General features: G+C 44.5%; 1 protein-coding gene across 1 annotated transcript in view; it reads left to right on the top strand.

The window, feature by feature from the left end:
* Positions 1-14,022, top strand: part of cep192 (centrosomal protein 192) — a 63,957-nt gene extending 49,935 nt beyond the window's left edge. The window contains exons 35-48 of the mRNA XM_062991460.1: positions 116-237; positions 2,662-2,771; positions 2,873-3,035; positions 4,031-4,200; positions 5,461-5,584; positions 5,681-5,786; positions 5,868-6,075; positions 6,245-6,321; positions 6,416-6,511; positions 6,609-6,728; positions 7,438-7,547; positions 8,277-8,400; positions 10,820-10,878; positions 13,590-14,022. Coding sequence (XP_062847530.1) covers positions 116-237; positions 2,662-2,771; positions 2,873-3,035; positions 4,031-4,200; positions 5,461-5,584; positions 5,681-5,786; positions 5,868-6,075; positions 6,245-6,321; positions 6,416-6,511; positions 6,609-6,728; positions 7,438-7,547; positions 8,277-8,400; positions 10,820-10,878; positions 13,590-13,722 — 1,722 coding nt within the window. The 3' untranslated portion in view covers positions 13,723-14,022. The remainder of the gene's footprint in view (positions 1-115; positions 238-2,661; positions 2,772-2,872; positions 3,036-4,030; positions 4,201-5,460; positions 5,585-5,680; positions 5,787-5,867; positions 6,076-6,244; positions 6,322-6,415; positions 6,512-6,608; positions 6,729-7,437; positions 7,548-8,276; positions 8,401-10,819; positions 10,879-13,589) is intronic.
* Positions 14,023-14,036: the final 14 nt, after the last annotated feature.

The following is a 14,036-nucleotide window of genomic DNA, read 5'->3' as shown; positions in this document are numbered from 1 at the left end:
GCAGTAACTTATGCAGTTTACTGTTATTATAAAAGGTTTTATATGCTTGATTTGCAGACTGATTCGGTATAAGGAGGTTGTTACTGTATTTAATTCTGCAGTATTTCATTTTCAGGTGATGACTGTGGTGTTGAAGGCTTCCTGTAGAGAGCAGCTTCTCTGCCAGTCCCACGCTGCTCTCCTGGCCACGGTCTGCCTCTTCTGTGGAGACGAGGTCTCACGCCAACAGTTCAGGAAGTGAGTAACAGTTCTTCAGAATAGCAGGCTGGGTTCCTACACACTATAGATAGAATGAATAGAAGCTACGATACACAGCACAGCTACCTTGATAGTTAAATGTGAACCTAGAACATCCAGCGACGGTTCGAGGCTTCATGTTCTGTCTCAAATACCAAAATACTCGTCTGTGTTTTCATTAAAGAATCAGTTGATAGTTTTCCAAACTCAGTTACCCGAGTCGTGTTTTTATCTGCTTTACACTTTAACATCTTGGACATTTTGACTAAGCGATCACTAACTGAACTGCCGTAGTATTGCTAGGACGCCTCATAGTGCAGATTAACCAGTAAACATGAGGCACTCGAACGCTTTGACTTTGAAACTTTGAAATTCACAGCAAATTGTATATTACACTGGAAAAGGCTCGTCTCACGCTCCGTGACTTAGATAGGAACTAAGATATAAGGGACGTCCAGTTAAACATCAGAGCGTCGTATTGACGGCAATCTTTGACGCTCCTTCGCTTTCTGAACTAACGACAAACTAATGAAGCTGGGTTTGTGTATCCTATTGTGCGTGTAATACAGAAAACGTGATTCTCTCAGCCATGTAAACAAAAATGTTACGCCGCATTCACACGAGGCGCTTTTTGCGCTTTGAGCGCTTCTGCAAACCGCGAGCCCAAAAGAGCAAAGTGCGCGGCGGTCTGACTGAACTCGCTAAGAAATACGGTGTTCCAAGATCTCCACGATTAAGAAGCGTAATGAAACAATATAGACGTGCAACATGGCGCTGGTGCTGCTGTGGTACCATCAAAAGTTTGGTGATACTTAAAACTGGCACAAAACAAAAAGGTGGTTTGTTGTCTATGCCAGCCTTTCTCAACAGGGGTGCCGTCAAAAATATTCTGACGTTACTAATATTATGAAATAAAATTTAAAGTACAAAAAAGTCTTATCATGAAAATGTATTCCATTAGCCGCCTCAAACATCTAAATTTGTCTCACACGCCCCTTTCCCCATGCTACAACGTCAACGCGGGTCGCGTGCGTCGCCTATAGTGATGGGTCGTTCGCGAACGATCCGATTCTATTGAACGGCTCTTTAAAATGAACAAAAGGAACCGAGTCGTGCCTCTGAGAGCCGTTATAATATATATTTATATTTCTGTGCTGTTCTTATCGGCGGTAATTCAACCAGTCCGCTTCCATCAGTAGAGGGAATCAATCAGTCATAATAAATAAGAGCTGTTTATTGTCGAAATTCAAATCACTTTCAGTATCGCGGAGAGAGCAAGCGACACACACACACACACACACACACACACAAACTCTCAAACTCAAAAGAAGCTTTATTGGCATGACAAATAAGGACATTCGTATTGCCAAAGCAAGTTAGAGAGAAATATTACAAATAACAATAAGAAAGAACAAAAATATACAAAACAGTTACATGTGCAAAAAAAATATAAAATAGAATAAAATATTAATAGAAACTGCAAAATAATAACAATAAAAATTATAATATTTACATTAATGAAGTAGTAATAACAATTTGTGTGTGAGAGCTCATTAATGTAAATGTTATAATTTTAATTGTTATTATTAATATTTTATTCTATTTTATATTTTTGCACAAGTAACTGTTTTGTATATATTTGTTCTTTTTTATTGTTATTTTTATTATTTCTCTGTAACTGAGCTTTGGCAATACGAATGTCATGCCAATAAAGCTTCTTTTGAGTTTGAGTATGAGAGCCGTAACCGAGCTACAGAGAGAACATGCAGACAATGAGCAGTGCTGGTGGTATAATGACAAATAATTGAGAAATAAACTATAAACTTCTTTAATGATGTTAAATCTGATTGGTTCATATGGCGCGTATGTTTTAAAGCAGAAACAAACACAGGCTCATCTCTGCACAAGAGAGGATTTTTCTGAAGCTTAATGCAATGCAACCACAGTCTGTCTCTTCCCTGTAGTGAGTGTTTTTGTGTGTTAACAGTCCGAGGGAGGCAGAGTGCAAGTTTTTTAATACATTTTAGACTGGGGTGACTTGAGATTTTGAATACTTTTAAAGCGTGCCGTGACTGAAAAAAGGTTGAGAAACACTGCTCTATGCAAACGTTTGATGATTTGGGTTGGAAACCTTTGAGCTTTTCTTTGAAAGCTCTACAATCGTCCTCTGACTGCTGCAGACGGCATTTTTAAAGACTGCGTTTAATGCCAGCAACCAGTAACTGGACCAGATACGACTGAGGTCCTGCACACAGCGAGTAGTGCTGAGGGAATCATATGAACGCTTTTATGAACGGAGACGTTGTAGAAATTAAAAAGGATCAGTTATAAACAGTTTTAAAAACACAGCAGCCCCCAAATATAACAACAATGTTGTCATGATGCATATTAATGAGTTTTCTAATGATGGTTTTTGTGTACCAGGTTATTGAGCATTAAACCAGACGCAGGAAAGAAAGTGTTGTCAGAAAACAGTTTATTAAAGAGCGTTTCGTTTGACGAGCCTTTCCTCGGAGAGGAGTTGGTTCAGGAAGGTACGATCCCACAGTTCATTTATTTACTTATTTATTTATTACCGTATCACTTTTAGCTCACTGAATATTCAATCCTTTGTTTATATTTGTATTTCTTCTAGCCTATGACCTTCCCCAGAGGCCGAACGAGGCTCAGATCTTCTACGGCAACATGAGTAAAGTTATACTGTCACTGCTGGGAACAGTGAAGACCGCGGGCTCAGGGGAGAGCGACCAAATTGAGCTCGTCAGGCCCTCGCAGCACCAGGCGACCGACTCGGACAGGTATCGCCGCCGAAGAGCGACGTTAATCTTTAATCCAGATGTTTTTAGTCGCTTAGGGAAAGTGCCGGTCATTTATTTTACTGATTGAACCAGCTCCTAAATTAATAATGAAATTCTGCTTTGGAAGAAATGTACAAACACCGTATAAAGGCAGATTGAGTCTGACCAGGGTTGCCAGGTGTTCGGTTCATAAACGTCATGGCACTGCTTGTGCTAAAGACACCTGTATGCTGCCTATCGATTCCTAGTTTCATTATATTTACATTCTTTTTGGCATTTAGCGGACGCTTTTATTCAAACGGTGTACATATATTTCATGTCTCACTATTGCTGTTGTGTTGATGCGTGACAGACGAGAATCTTTAAAAAGTTTCCTTACTTTTATATGTTGGTTATAAGCGGTGAGGGTGTAGTAGTACTAGGGGGAGTAACCGCTCGTGTCTGAGAGACGCTTATCTGGATTTAGCTCCATCTGATTTCCACCTGTTTGGACGCTCAAAGAAGCTTTAAGGGGAAGAAGATTTTCATGTGATGTGAAAGCAGCGCTTCATCAGTGGCTACACGCTCAACTGATGGCATTTAAAAGCTGGTACGACACTGGAAAAATACATCGGAAGGCGACGATGTAGAAAAGTGATGGAGTTTGTTTTGGAAAATCTTAATAATAGTTTTTGAAGAAGCCTCGTAGTAATGTAGGAAGGTCCTGGCAGATGTGTAGGTCAAGAGTCATGCACTGGTCTCCATTATCCCCCCGTCTCTGTGCAGTGCCATTGATCAGTCAGCAGAGGTCGTAATTGCAGCGGTTATAAGGAAACCGCTCTCGAACGAGCCGACTGTTGTCCCTATAGGTGCTCTGGTGTGCCTGCATGTTTTATCTAAGCTCCCTGGTGTTTTGTTTTCTTATGTCAGTTGACGAAAGGGGAAATTCTTTGATCGTTTGTTTATATAACTGGTTATGATTTACATGGTGTTTTTTACATGGTGTTTTCTTTTAGCGTTTTGGGGACGTCAGAGCGACACTTCAGTAACGTCTCGTTGGATGTGCTGCCGGTGAAAGGGCCGTCGCTGTGCGTGTCGGAAGGCGCGATGAAACGGATCGAGCCTTCTGTAGGGAACACGTGGCACATCCAGCCTGAACAGTTGGTGCTTACGGCACCCAGCATCAGTGAGTCACATACGTTTATTTATTATTTACATAGTGCACTTATAAACACAGGGTGTCCGTGTTGGTGCCAAAATCCTGAACAGTTTGTGTGAATCCGAGCTGAATCTGCATCAGTGTGGAATAAGCGTCAGATCCAGGGTTACAGCTCCACGTGTATCTGTGTTTATCTGGATTCTCCTCCCTGTTTCACTTTTAAACTTGTGTTACAGCTCGAGCTTCTGAGAAACTGTGGGAATCAGCTTTTCTGAGAGAGTCTAATGCCAAGTTCACACTACACGACTTTCCAAGTGGTCAGGTCGCTGTACAGTTCACGCTACACGACTGAATCTCCTGCACTCGGGAGTCTTTCAGTCGGTGTATATTTCACACTACACGACTGATCGGCGATAGGGGGTCTCACACTACACCATCCATCACCAACTGGAATCGCAGACGAGCTTCTCTGGTCTCAAAAACACACGTGAGAAGTGACGAGAAGTTTAATGACACCACGTCCAAAAAAATGAACGTCAACAAGTAGCGAGCGATCGAAGTGTTCGTGCGCTGATGTGCAGCGTAATATCAAGGAGGAAAAATAAATGAATGAGTGGATTTGGCAACACGAACAGTATATGGCTTGTTCTGTAGTAAGTTTTGCAATGCAGCGTGGGTGTTATGTTTTGTAGAGGACGATCGAATCAGAAATACTGTAAAAAAAACGCGTGTGTGCCGGTGTATCCTGATATAAACGATATTAATTAGTCCCCTGTCCTCTCCTGCATTTCCCCTCACGCTGTATCCTGCGTTCTCATTGGCTGTTCGACATGTCACTCATTCCCAGTTGCCCGTCTGAGATCAGATATCTGGCGTGCTAGGCGAGCCGAGTTTTGATCGCCGAGCGAACGCCGAGTCGCTCCCGACCCGGAAAATCAATCGCCGACCGGCCGCCGAGCGAAAATCAGGGCAAAAATCGTGTAGTGTGAACTAGGCATAAAACGCTTCTGGTTAATAATAAAGCTTAACGTGGTTTAATGTAGTAAAAGCAGGAGACAGGAGCACTAAACTTCTCTTCATTATTACTGATCATAAGTTCCTCCACTAATGAAATTCCTCACTTTTACTGCCTCATATCGTTATAACAGTTTGTTTCATTGGAGGAGGCAAAAATCACCGCCACACTCCATGGGAAACGGCAGCGAACGCTTCTCGTGTGAATGCGCCTTTATTCATTCCATGTTAGTGGCAGCGTGTAATGAAATGTATGTTGTGGTTTGATTGTAGACAGTGCAGCTGATACCGGGCATGTGCGGCTCCTGAACCGTACGGACCGGGTGCTGAGCTTCGAGCTGTCCTGGCCTGCGCACTGCCTGACCATCACCCCTCAACACGGAGTCATCGAGCCCCAGTATGATGATTACACACGCACACACACAAATACATGTTAAAATCATTACTTAATATAGTGTCAGCCTCTAGTATAACACGTCTTTCATCTGTACAGGAGTCACCTACAGATTCTCATCAGCCCGAACCCCTCCCTGGCTACCAGACCTTCCCTGCTTCCCTGGAGTGGACAGATCTACGTCCAGTGTGACGACCAACAGAAGGTACTAACCCCCCCCCATCCTCGACGTCCTGTTAAAGAAACGACAAATTCCTGACGATATTTTAATCGGACCTCGTTGCAGTTCATTAAGGTGCAGATTCGTCAGGACCTTGCTATGGACACCTCCACCGCCGGTCCGTCCTCGGAGCGCTCGCTGTGCCCCCTGCCTCCCCAGACAGTGACCCCGGTGGGCCCGGGTGTTAGACCCCAGCTCGGCAGCCCACAGACCCAGGTGGAAATTAAGAACCGCACGCTGGTGTTTCCTCCCAGCTGCTCTGGAGAGTCGTCAGGTAATAAGAAATAACCAGCAGCTCTTCTAGAGAGGCTGCAAGCCAATCTAAACGGGAACATGAACATGAAACGACGTTCGTTTTTTTTAAAATGGGACGTCCGACAAGCTCGTGTGCAAGTGTGCGTTCCTGGTTTTTAACCCTCCTGCCCCCGTCTTTCTATTTCCAGAATGTCTTTTGGAGGTGGAGAACCATGGGGAAGAAGTTAGGTGGTACCTTTCTTCTTTTGCACCTCCTTATGTAAAGGTATTGTTGTTATTATTAATTATTAGTAATAATGTAGTATTTGAATATGTCCCCACTTCTGTCGGGCTAACATGTTTTCCTAATGCCATATCAGGGTGTCGATGGCAGCGGGGATGTTTATCGGGCCACGTATACAGCATTTAGATGTGAAAAAATGTCTGGGATTCTAGGGCTCAACGACAAGTTACTGGTAAACAAAACAGTATTAAAGAAATACATTATTTCTGCTCACTGTGTTCCATACTGTACCAGTGGAGCTTATATTTGTTTCTTTTGGTTTGTTTAAGGTCCCGGTCACTTTTCTCCCGCGGGACGGGGGAGACTATGCGCAGTTCTGGGATCTGGAGTGCCACCCAGTGTCCAAACCACAGCAGAAGAGCCGCGTCCGCTTCCAGCTCTGTGGCACCGTGAGGATTCTTATACATTACTTATATTTTATACACCGATAAATCTGTTTCTCTGCATGCTGTGTTACCCCCCTTTCACCCTGTTCATCAATGGTCAGGACCCCCACAGAGCAGGTATTATTTAGGTGGTGGATCATTCTCAGCACTGCAGTGACACTGACATGGTGGTGGTGTGTTGGTGTGTGTTGTGCTGGTACGAGTGGATCAGACACAGCAGTGTCCACTCACTGTCCACTCTATCAGACACTCCTACCTAGTCGGTCCACCTTGTAGATGTAAAGTCAGAGACGATCGCTCATCTATTGCTGCTGTTTCAGTCGCTCATCTTCTAGACCTTCATCAGTGGTCACAGGGCGCTGTAGGCTGGATGTTTTTGGTCGGTGGACGATTGTCAGTCCAGCAGTGACGGTGAGGTGTTTAAAAACTCCAGCAGCGCTGCTGTGTCTGATCCACTCGTACCAGCACAACACGCTGATCCACCACCTCAATAATACCTGCTCTGTGGTGGTCCTGACCATTGAACAGAAGAAACAGATGGACTACAGTCAGTAATTGTAGAACTACAATACATCTTTTAATCAAGTTGACCCGATTGAATTTTGAGCCGGTTTGCCGGGGATATTTTCAGAGCGCCTCAAATGAGACGAACTGTTTGATATGACGCGGTGCCTTTTGAGACTTTCTTAACTCAAAATGAACTTTTATGTAGGGCGTGAGGGCTGGTGCAGGGCTCGTCCTTAAAGAGCAGAGCACTCTGGTACGAACAGACGCCAACGTGAAGAGCAGGAGGAGGGTCGAGCCTGCAGGCACCAAGACCAAGTAAGTGCCGTTTCATTCTGGTAATGCTGGGAATTAAATAACTAATATTAGTCAGATTAGTCATTCGTATTATACTGAAGAGATCAGTGCAGGCGTCACCTGAATCTAACTACAATTAGACATAAAATACAATACATAGTATATTGTATAGACATACAATACAATATAATATAGTACTAGGTTACAATTGTGACTCCTCTGTCATTTTCCACTTAATTAGTTGCCCTTCCTGTAGGGCGGCTCTGTGGGTAGAACTTTCACCTCACAGCAGTTCCCAGGTGGGGCGGTCCGGGTCCTTTCTGTGTGGATTTGGTGTCTGTGTGGGTTTCCTCCGGGAGCTCCGGTTTCCTCCCACAGTCCAAAGACGTGCAGTTGGGTTAACTGGAGCTACAAAATTGCCCTAGCTCCGGGGCTCCTAGGTGTTTCCTGCCTTTAGCCCAGTGGAATGCAATACAATATCATAGTAATGAAGATGAGTGACCAGTATTACTGTTTATGATACAATCCTTTCCGTGTGGAGGTGAATTGGAGACACTAAATTGTCCATGACTACCGTTTCTGTCATGAATGGACCAGTTACAATACTGTACCGTATATTTATTAGGATTTTAACGTCATGTTTTACACTTTGGTTTCAGTTAGGCCTATAGGCTTCTCCAGTGGGTCAGACCACTACATTAAGAAACTCTGCTTTATATCATGACTGTTTTCCCTGTGTCATTCCTTAAGTGCCGAGCCCCCCAGGAGAGGAGTGTACGCCCCTCAGAGCCTCTACACGTTCCCGGCCACACGCGTCGGTGAGGTCAGCACGCTGAAGGTGAACTTCCGCAATAACTCGTCTAACACTCATGAGGTAGGTGGACAGCAGGCTTTGTTTTAGTTTTTTTTACTGAATAATACACGCATGGTGAAAATCAAGAAATAAAACTGCATCTTGAGTTGTACTAACACTGGAACTAAACCTTTATTACAGACTATAAACATTTAGTGCAGATCGTCTGTACTCGATTAATAAAATTACAATCACATGTTTACTGTGACAGCTTAACTTTGCTGTTGTGGGTGGATGGATGGATGGAGGGTTGGATGGATAGATAGATTTGGTTGGTTGGTTGGTTGGTTGGTTGGTTGGTTGGTTGGTAGGATGGATGGATGGATTTGGTTGGTAAAAAAGGTAGGTAGGTAGGTAGGTAGGTAGGTAGGTTGATTGATTGATTGATTGATTGATTAGGTAGGTGTTGGTTGGTAGGTAGGTAGGTAAAAAGGTAGGTGTTGGTTGGTAGGTAGGTAGGTAAAAAGTTAGGTAGGTGTTGGTTTGTTGGTAGGTAGGTAAATAGGTAGGTAGGTAAATAGGTAGGTAGGTGTTGGTTGGTAGGTAGGTAGGTAGGTAAAAAGGTAGGTAGGTAAAAAGGTAGGTAGGTGTTGGTTGGTTGGTAGGTAGGTAGGTAAAAAGGTAGGTGTTGGTTGGTAGGTAGGTAGGTAGGTAGGTAGGTAAAAAGGTAGGTAGGTGTTGGTTGGTTGGTAGGTAGGTAGGTAAAAAGGTAGGTGTTGGTTGGTAGGTAGGTAGGTAGGTAGGTAAAAAGGTAGGTAGGTGTTGTTTGGTTGGTAGGTAGGTAGGTTTTGGTAGGTAGGTAGGTAGGTAGGTAGGTAGGTAGGTAGATAGATAGATAGATAGATAGATAGATAGATAGATAGATAGATAGATAGATAGATAGATAGATAGATAGATAGATAGATAGGTTGGGTAGGTGTTGGTTGGTTGGTAGGTAGGTAAAAAGATAGATAGATAGATAGATAGATAGATAGATAGATAGATAGATAGATAGATAGATAGGTGTTGGTTGGTAGGTAGGTAGGTGTTGGTTGGTAGGTAGGTTTTGGTTGGTTGGTTGGTAGGTAGGTAGAGATAGATAGATGGATGGATTGATGGATGGATGGATGGATGGATGGATAGATAGATAGATTTGGTAGGTAGATAGATTTGGTAGGTTAGATAGATAGATAGATAGATAGATAGATAGATAGATAGATAGATAGATAGGTGTTGGTTGGTAGGTAGGTAGGTGTTGGTTGGTAGGTAGGTTTTGGTTGGTTGGTTGGTAGGTAGGTAGAGATAGATAGATGGATGGATTGATGGATGGATGGATAGATAGATAGATTTGGTAGGTAGATAGATTTGGTAGGATAGATAGATAGATAGATAGATAGATAGATAGATAGATAGATAGATAGATAGATAGATAGATAGATAGATAGATAGATAGATAGATGTAGGTTGGTTAGGTAGGTAGGTGTTGGTAGGTAGGTAGGTAAAAAGGTAGGTAGGTAGGTTTTGGTTGGTTGTTAGGTAGGTAAAAAGGTAGGTAGGTAGGGGTTGGTTGGTAGGTAGGTAGGTTTTGGTTGGTTGGTAGGTAGGTAGAGAGAGATAGAAAGATGGATGGATGGATGGATGGATGGATGGATGGATGGATAGATAGAGTTGGTAGGTAGGTAAAAAGGTAGGTAGGTAGGTAGGTAAAAAGGTAGGTAGGTAGGTTTTGGTTGGTTGGTAGGTAGGTAAAAAGGTAGGTAGGGGTTGGTTGGTTGGTAGGTAGGTAGGTAGGTTTTGGTTGGTTGGTTGGTTGGTAGGTAAAAATGTAGGTAGGTAGGTTTTGGTTGGTTGGTAGGTAGGTAAAAAGGTAGGTAGGTAGGGGTTGGTTGGTTGGTTGGTAGGTAGGTGTTGGTTGGTAGGTAGGTTTTGGTTGGTTGGTAGGTAAAAAGGTAGGTAGGTAGGTTTTGGTTGGTTGGTTGGTTGGTTGGTTGGTAGGTAGGTTTTGGTTGGTTGGTTGGTAGGTAGGTAGAGATAGATAGATGGATGTATAGATAGACAGATAGGTAGAATGTGTATGTGGGGGTGGGAGGAGGAGTGTGTGTATTTATCATAATACTATACGACCCCAGTTCCAAAAAAAGTTGGGACGCTGTGTAAAATGTAAATAAGTGTAAGTCAAATTCTAAATGAGTTAATAATTTTTTGTAACATCTGAAATGTGTTGTGTCCCATCCTGAATAAAATGTGAAGGTTCAACAGGTGCTCAGGATGCTTTATTATTCACACTATGCAACTTTACCCTTAATATCGATCAATGTCGTCCACTGTGCTGCTAATGTGAATGCAGGATCAGATCTAACTGGCACTGCTGCTAATGGGAAATGCATTATGGGTAAATATCACTGCTGCTGCTGTAGATGTTGCATGTGATTGATTTTGAGCTTCTTTAATTGACTTACAGCTGAGATTCTTAAGTCCTGCAGAGCCGTTCTACATCAAGCATGTCAAATATTCCCTCAGGTAAGTCTCCCCCATTCTGTTCCTTTTTTTACTGCCTTTAAAGTAAAAGTTAGTACAGTGGATTTGTAAGCAATTGTGATGTCACTTCCTGCTGCCACGCCTGACGTGAGGGCTCTTGGCAGTTTATCGGACCGTCCGGTCCAGTCGCAGGTATTGTGTAAAGGTGTGGATGTGTAGGATTTGATGCATGCCTACGCTGTCGTTTATCATCCTGTACTATGCTGCCTTTAATCCTGCTGTAAATCTTGTATTTATGAGATGAGTGAACATAATTAAGACAGACTGACCAGACAGGCAGGCAGACCAAACAGACAGGCAGAGACAGACAGACTGACCAGACAGACAGGCAGACCAAACAGACAGGCAGAGACAGACAGACTGACCAGACAGACAGGCAGACCAAACAGACAGGCAGAGACAGACAGACTGACCAGACAGACAGGCAGACCAAACAGACAGGCAGAGACAGACAGACTGACCAGACAGACCGAGACAGACCGAGATGGACCAGACAGGCAGACCGGAAGAGCAGACAGACAGACCAACCGGAAAGGCAGACAGACAGACAGACAGACCGGACAGACTGACCAGATTTACAGATACGGACGGACTTATCAGACAGGCAGACTGACCAGACACACAGACCGACTAGACGGACACAGACTGAACGACCGAGACCGGCCGACCAGACAGGCCGACCAGAAAGGCAGACAGACGGAACAATCGACCGGAAAGGCAGACAGACCAACCAGACAGAAAGAAACAGACAGATCGACCAGACAGGCAGAGACAGACAGACTGACCAGAAAGGTAGACTGACCAACCAGACAGGCCGACCAGACAGGCAGACTTACCAGACACACAGACCAACTAGGCAGACACAGACAGAATGACCCAGACCGACCCGACAGGCTGACCGGACAGGCAGACAGACTGACCAGACAGACAGACCGGCCAGGCAGAGACAGACCGACTTACCAGACAGGTAGACAGACTGACTAGAAAGAAACAGACAGAATGGCCGAGACAGACCGACAGACCAGAAAGGCAGGCACAGACAGAACGACCAAGGCAGAGAGACAGACCAGAAAGGCAGGCACAGACAGAACGACCAAGGCAGAGAGACAGACCAGAAAGGCAGGCACAGACAGAACGACCAAGGCAGAGAGACAGACCAGAAAGGCAGGCACAGACAGAATGACCAAGGCAGACCGACAGACCAGAAAGGCAGGCACAGACAGAACGACCAAGGCAGACCGACAGACCAGAAAGGCAGGCACAGACAGAACGACCAAGGCAGAGAGACAGACCAGAAAGGCAGGCACAGACAGAATGACCAAGGCAGACCGACAGACCAGAAAGGCAGGCACAGACAGAACGACCAAGGCAGACCGACAGACCAGAAAGGCAGGCACAGACAGAACGACCAAGGCAGACCGACAGACCAGTAAGGCAGGCACAGACAGAACGACCAAGGCAGACCGACAGACCAGAAAGGCAGGCACAGACAGAACGACCAAGGCAGAGAGACAGACCAGAAAGGCAGGCACAGACAGAATGACCAAGGCAGACCGACAGACCAGAAAGGCAGGCACAGACAGAACGACCAAGGCAGACCGACAGACCAGAAAGGCAGGCACAGACAGAACGACCAAGGCAGACCGACAGACCAGAAAGGCAGGCACAGACAGAACGACCAAGGCAGACCGACAGACCAGAAAGGCAGGCACAGACAGAACGACCAAGGCAGACCGACAGACCAGAAAGGCAGGCACAGACAGAATGACCAAGGCAGACCGACAGACCAGAAAGGCAGGCACAGACAGAATGACCAAGGCAGACCGACAGACCAGAAAGGCAGACCGACAGACCAGAAAGGCAGGCACAGACAGAATGACCAAGGCAGACCGACAGACCAGAAAGGCAGACACAGACAGAACGACCAAGACAGACCGACAGACCAGAAAGGCAGACCGACAGACCAGAAAGGCAGGCACAGACAGAATGACCAAGGCAGACCGACAGACCAGAAAGGCAGACACAGACAGAACGACCAAGACAGACCGACTAGACGGACAGACCAGAAAGGCAGACACAGACAGAACGACCAAGACAGACCGACTAGACGGACAGACCAGAAAGGCAGGCAGACCGACTGGACAGAAACAGACAGACCAGACAGACAAAGACAGACAGGAACTTGTGAAGGGTTTGAAGGCAGCATAAAGACATAATGCATAACTAAATAATCCATTCACTGCCTGCTGTGACGTGTTTTCATATTAAATGTTGGCTGGCAAAAATTTATTGCTTTATCATTTTTATTTTTTCTGATTATTTGCAGAAACATGGTACTCGGGTCAAGTCTCACTTCTTGTCTTATATTTCCATGTGTTTATTTTAAGACACCCATATTATTGTGGTTCGGTGCATTTTATAAACGTGACGTGTTGTTGGTGGCATCACACAATCTAGGGTGACCATACGTCCTTTTTTGGACCTTAAAAAAATAGGCCCATACACATCGCCTTGGTGCCACCAATGACATGAAATTACTTTGCCTGTGTAAATCCTGCCAAGTGTTCTCTCTCTCTCTCTCTCTCTCTCTCTCTCTCGAAATATGGTCACCCTACATAATTAGTGTTCCTTTGGTAAGTATTTGACCTTATAACTAACTATAACTAATAATCTCTATTTTCTTCTTTATTCAGGACGCAGCATTACATCAACCTGCCGGTGCAGTTCAAGCCGACCGCCGTGGGTCGGTTCTCCGGCTCGCTGCTGGTTCAGACAGACACCGACGTTAACCTCAGTGTAGAGCTCACCGGTGAAGCTTTACCGTAATGCTATGTGCCTCAGCGCTGATCATGATTTTAGCGGCTGAAATCGATATATAAGCTCCTCGGATCCCTCAGTTTATTTTAGAAGTCAGACATCTCACTGAAGAACCAACTCGGATCCCGGCACCATCATTCATCAGGATCTTTATTAAAAAGTACAATTTTTTTAAAGATTCTTGCTTGGAAATGTAATGCACTCTTGAAACACTTCTTAAAAAATGTCTAATTTCAAAATGCTAAAGTTAATCATTATTTTGCACATTTTGTACACTATAGATGTATTTCTGTGTTATTTATTTTAAATCAGTGTTCTTAATA

The sequence above is a fragment of the Trichomycterus rosablanca genome, chromosome 3, assembly GCF_030014385.1.
Source record: "Trichomycterus rosablanca isolate fTriRos1 chromosome 3, fTriRos1.hap1, whole genome shotgun sequence".
Classification (NCBI taxonomy): Eukaryota; Metazoa; Chordata; class Actinopteri; order Siluriformes; family Trichomycteridae; genus Trichomycterus; species Trichomycterus rosablanca.
The sequence above is the reverse complement of the archived record's forward strand: the minus strand, read 5'-3'. Positions and strand labels throughout refer to the sequence as shown.